Here is a 6000-nt window from a genome sequence, read left to right as displayed (position 1 = left end):
ATACACAAGTAACCTTTAAGCCTTTTGTTTGAAATGTCTTAATAGCGCTATTTAAAATCGTGGATTTCCAGTTAATATGTAACCATATATCAACATTTGTTGAAGAGTTCAAGCTGTCAGTATATTACTTTTAACACTTCTTATGTTTTGCTACACTTTATTTCGTCATACAAAAAAGTGCATATAATAAAAACATGAGTAAGTCCTTTAACGGCTACTCTGAAGCATAACAGCATTCAGTGACAACTTGAGGCGATCTGTGTAAAACAGTGTAATCTTAAGCACTAGTGTCCTGAAATTCTAGAATGAATTTCAAGCATAAGTCACTGTTGCATAACTGACTCGCAAAGCATATTTCCAAGATTATGTGAGCACCAGAGTCAAGGATGATCCCAAGTCTGGCCACATGCTTTTCTCCGCAAATACGACAGTACGATATAAAGTAAATGTTTTATTAATAATAGTAAATGTAATGCACAATCAGAGTAAACAAACATTGCCCAATATCAAAATTCATATATACCAACACTATTTTTATATCAAAAACGTTAAATTTCACAAATGCTCGTATGCACAATTTTGTAAAAACTGCATGTTGTTGAAAAATATATATAGACATCTGTCACAATTTTCAAAGTCAATATTACTGCAATAATTGCAAAACGTTTCAATTATTTCATCTGTGAGTATTATAACATATATTAAAAACCAGAGTTATGGTTGTCAGTTGCTCGGCTCTTTCTTATCTGGGTTTATACTTCAAAAGCTAACAGTAAAATTACAATTCGCATATTTTTTTTCTTGACCCTATGAACTTAGTTTAGGAAAGTTAAGAAACCAGTCATCAGAAAGCGGTACCTTTCAGAGTTATATTTATCAATCCATTGCATGTATTTGCCATCTTCGGCCCTGTCCGTATACACAGGGTACGGTAATATTCATAAGATATAAATTGAAAAGTCAAAATTACAGAACTTCAAGTATGTAAATAATTGTTTTCAAAAATAATTAATTAATTTTACAAAAAAAATATTTTGAATAGTCACGAAACCAGCAGTTCAGTAAAAGGCAACAGCCAATGAACCGATTGTTCAGAACTTTGTTAAAATTCTTCACAGCCATAATTGTTTGATGGATACATCTGTGATCTGTAATAGTTTTACCAAGATTCAGCTCTACTTGTTCTTTCCAAATATATAAGCAAATAAAAAAATCACCTTTTAAAAGGTTAACAGTGGTTTTGTGTACTTGAATTTTGTAAATTGTAAAACAGTTCTGCACAATCGGCCTATTGGTTAATAATTGATGCAAGTGTAAAGTTCTACATGACAAGATATATAATAACCAGATAGAACAGTTTCACTTTCACTCATAAACTCTTCAATTAATTTCTTCAACAAATAAGTTACACGAGTGCAAACATTCACAGAAAATAACTTCCATAAACACATTCTGCTTGAATGATCAACATTATATACAAAATTCTTATAATCACAACCATAGGAAAATAAAATCCTTCTTCACCTATGGTACACATTCTGTTTTCACTACAAAAGTACCTTTGGAGTATTGACTGACAAAGTTTCATATAAACGAAAAGAAATGAAAACAATGTGAATTTAAAGAAATTTGATCCTTCCAGCTATACTATTTTTGCTCTTATCAGGAACGATTCCAACTCAAAGCTTCTGGGGATTATATATCTGTAGCATAAATATGATGCTGAAACTTCCCTAATCAAAACTTCACAAGGATTTTTACCTGCGAAGGAAACAATATTTTGCCAGTCATTTTCCCACAGAACATGTTGAGGATTATAGAGTACTTGGGATATCCGATGATAACGGTAATATATCAATTTGGCTCAATTAAATTTTCCCATAGATTCAGATTGTATTGACAAGAAGTTGTGATACTAACCCTAACCCTAACCCTAATTCTGCCTCAATGAAAATTTGTCGTTATTGGCAAATTGGTTTGTCAACGATCGTTTTAAATGCATAAATAATAACAATTAATGCAAAACGCTCAAGACAGACTCGTTTGAAGCATTACAGTTCCATTTCTTTCTTGTATTTGCATTCATATTCAAGTTCAAGTATTGTGGAGCCCAAGTGGACTTAAACACATATGCAGTACAGTAGAAGTTTTACACAAACAATTTGACAACTTTTTAAGGGCATTCACACTAACGATATGTATTGTATATGTGCATTTACAGGACTGACTACTTGATTTGATAATAAGTAGACATACAATTTGAATTGAAAATACAAAAAATTCACACAATAATATACAATTTCTTTAGTACGAACTTTTCATTTTAAATGTGTTTGAGTGATAAGAAAGCAACATTGCCATACATATGAGAACAAACTATAAAGCAACACAATTTTGAATCCAACAAATAACTCCCTGTCCATAAATTTCTTTTTTGACTCAAAAACTTCTCGTTTTCCCATAAATAAATTAAAGGGTCTCGCTCTTGTTTTTGTAAAGTGCACTTGTTTCGTATGACAAAAGTCCAGGGTTTTGAAAAGCGTTAGGTACACTTTTCAACAAGTTTTCTCATTTTTCCTTTAGTGTTCCAAGGTGGTTCGTTTCCAACTAAAACCAGAATATTTCATTTTATACTTAAATAGTATTTTCTTCTGTAATTTCGGTATCAGAGAATAAGATAAACATTATACAACTGTCATCAGATGTATTACCAATACATTTCTGTAATTCCGGTACCAGAGAGTAAGATAATCATTATACAAGTGTCATCAGATGTATAACCAGGGTGAAAAATTGTTGCAAAAACATGAGCGAGTCCCTTTAACCAAAACATTACTTGTCACCAAAATGCTTGTCCAATAAATCCTTGCCCATTTACTTAACCATACACTTGCTTGTCCAATAAATCCCTGCCCATTTACTTAACCATACACTTGATTGTCCAATAAATCATCGCCTTTTTTGCTGAATCATTGTTTTACAAAAAAGTATGTTCTGTTCAATAGATGTGGATGGAAATCACTAAAAAAACAATTTGCCCAACTGTAATAGAAAATGGAGACCTTCTTGTATGTTAATTTGTCTTTGAACTTGTTAACAAAATATATAATGGTGTCATCATTATCTACCGACAACCAAATATCATGTCCGGATTTAAGGAACATTGAGTTATTTGTTAGATTCTGGAATGACAGAGTCAATACATGTAAAATGAGGTACATTCAATATGTTGTTGTTTATATCATACTAAAGTTGACAAGTTTGCCAGGTAAAGGAACCCAAACGTTCATCTGTTATTTTACAGTCGAAAAGAGTGCATAACTGAATAATAATTAAAGACAGATTTATGGATCTTGCTATGCCTTGGAATATTCTCTCTTGAAATGTGTGTACGGAGTTCCAATTGAAAGTGCCAAACTGTTTTTGAGTTTGATTGCCAAGGATCAAGTTTTGACGACGCCATGGCTATAACAATAATATTATTTACTATTATTACATTAAATCATTCACCAGCATGTGTGATGGCTCACAATAAAAGCATCTTTTTACTGCTTCCCAATTGAGGAAAACATACGTATATTGTTAACAATACAAAATTAAATTTACACTAATGTATCATATTCATAAACTTTCATCATATTTTTGGATGTGCTAACAATGGTTCAAGAGTAAGGGCTTTTTTAATTTCAACTGAACTAATTTGTTAATGAAAAGGGGAATTACATATTGTATTATACAAAATAATAAAAAAACGAAAACATCAACAGATTAAAATAGTCTATATCGGTATGAGTATATATACATAGAAAAACATTATAATTAAATCCTGAGTATTATAGGCCAAGTGAGTTTTTTTGACAAAGTAAAATATAAAATAACAAATATTGACATTTCTGTCTTTTGTACCAATATATTAATGATAATTGTATAACAGCTTGAAATGCAGCTTACAACTTGCAGTAGGTTGATAATAATTCCAATATCATTTCTTCATTGGTTTGAAAATTATAAAAAGTATTTTGTACATGAGAATGAAATAGATAAATTTTACAGAAATCATCACAGTCTTAAAGCAACAAATCATTAATCATTAAGTACTGTTCAACAGGTATGAGTCTGCTTAATACATGCCATGTATACATAGTTCCAAACAAACAAATTAATCAATATAATGTACAAAAACATTGTGGATATGTTTTTTTTCTCCTTTTTTCATAACACAAGCATTATGTATACTGCTTAATTTATAAAATATAATCTATTCCACACCCTTTTATGTTATCAAATATTGTATCTAATTATTTTATCAGATTACAAAATGGACAAAAAACATATTTCATTATGTCCCTTAATTAAGCCAGAAAAAAATAAAATGTAAATATTTTTCACATCTTAATTTTTAATTCGTAACAGTTCCCATAAAGTCTTATCACTTTTCACAGAGCGTCATTTTTTGTCAAATAAAAAACCCTGTTGGCTATGGGTTTTCATCTGGCCTTATAGTTAGGTAAAGGCATTGTTATATATGCTATATAACATGTTCTAAGGCAACACACGCATATTATTTAATATGGAAATATTTTTTCTTCTTCAGATTCATTACATTTCAGATCTTTTCATTTCCCTTTTCATCAAAAAATATAACTACACATAAAGTAAAAGACTAACATAAACATAACAAAACAGAATATAACAAAATTAAGTTTTGCAGAATAGAATCTTCATGGACTGTGCCAAAACACAATTGATGCGCAATGTTAACGTGTCTATCACAACACAGAATCACGTTGCAATGTTACGCAGAGCTTTCAACAGCGTATTTGTCACCCGCTGCTCCGTTACTCTTCCAGAATTTCATATTTGCCATCTTAGCCTTCATCTGACTTGGACGGTGCTGAAAGAAGAAATGAATGTGTTAATCAAGCAAGTCGTCTGAAATTTTGCACCTAATAATGTTTGGGTCACTGTCTAAACACGTCTTTTGAGCAGGAGGGTTGGTCAAAATGCCTTGGGCTGTGAAAGTCCTTGGCATGATAACCCTGAGGGTAAAAGGCCCGCACAAATCCACTTTCTAGTGCTGATCTAAACAGTCTGTATCATGTTTGTTTGTCTGGAAGCAGCTGGTGTATAAAAACTCTTATATTGGCACTCCATTAGAAAATAACAGGTAATATAGCAAGCCAATCAGAAAACATGGCAATTCTTGACTGCTTTCTAGTGTAAATCTAAACAACATGTAGATACATGGGTAACATGTTTATTGTATCTGGTTGGAAGGCATTGATCATTACCGAAGGGGGCATCTTAAAATAAACGAATGCCTACAATAAATAAACTAACTTCCCTAAGCTTCCAACAAGAACAATCATAATGAAGGAATGCCCCTTCAAAAATGAGAGCTATAACTAAACACACATACCTCCATGAGCCACATGCCAGATGCGGATGTTGGGTGGGTGTAGGCGTAGTAGATCCAGCCAGCAATGCTTCCAACAAGGATCACCACCAGAACGATTACAATCACAATCACTGCGACCTTCGTTCCCACACCTGTAAAGGGATTGGACGATTAAAGGTGGGATGAATTTGGTGCAGGAAAGGAATGACCAAATATGATCATTAGGATCATTGTAATTAAAGAAGATCAATTTTCATAAATATGAAGATAATAAATCACAGATTACAAGTGATCTTTTTCCTTTAGAATAGTTAAAATGACTATAAATAAGAAAATTACTTTTAAAACTTTGGAAACAATTTCAAAGGGGTATGAGCACCTTAACATTGTTTCTGGCATGAAGCTCTCATACTCAACAGACGCCAGCTATTGTTTAGGATTGACAATTATCAGCAATGATGCAATATAATAACATGTGTTCAAATAAAGAACAAAACCTTCGAAAGTGCACAAATTGCAAAAGATTTCCAGCTTTAACCCAAGACTGAAATGTCATTTCTAATAGTGTTTCGCAAAGAATATTAACTCACTGAAATTTTACC

The 6000-nt window shown here is 31.9% G+C and overlaps 1 protein-coding gene across 9 annotated transcripts in view; it reads right to left on the bottom strand.

Moving 5' to 3' along the window:
- Nucleotides 1-438: 438 nt before the first annotated feature.
- Nucleotides 439-6000, bottom strand: part of LOC128213170 (plexin domain-containing protein 2-like) — an 88144-nt gene continuing 82582 nt past the window's right edge. For all 9 annotated transcript variants that reach the window (XM_052918756.1, XM_052919076.1, XM_052919161.1 and 6 more), the window contains 2 exons: nt 5420-5550; nt 439-4894 (listed from right to left, as the gene is read on the bottom strand). In XM_052918756.1, coding sequence (XP_052774716.1) covers nt 4796-4894; nt 5420-5550 — 230 coding nt within the window. In that variant the 3' untranslated portion in view covers nt 439-4795. The remainder of the gene's footprint in view (nt 4895-5419; nt 5551-6000) is intronic.

This window comes from Mya arenaria, chromosome 1 (assembly GCF_026914265.1).
Source record: "Mya arenaria isolate MELC-2E11 chromosome 1, ASM2691426v1".
In the NCBI taxonomy this organism is placed as follows: Eukaryota; Metazoa; Mollusca; class Bivalvia; order Myida; family Myidae; genus Mya; species Mya arenaria.
This window is presented reverse-complemented; position numbering and strand designations above follow the sequence as displayed.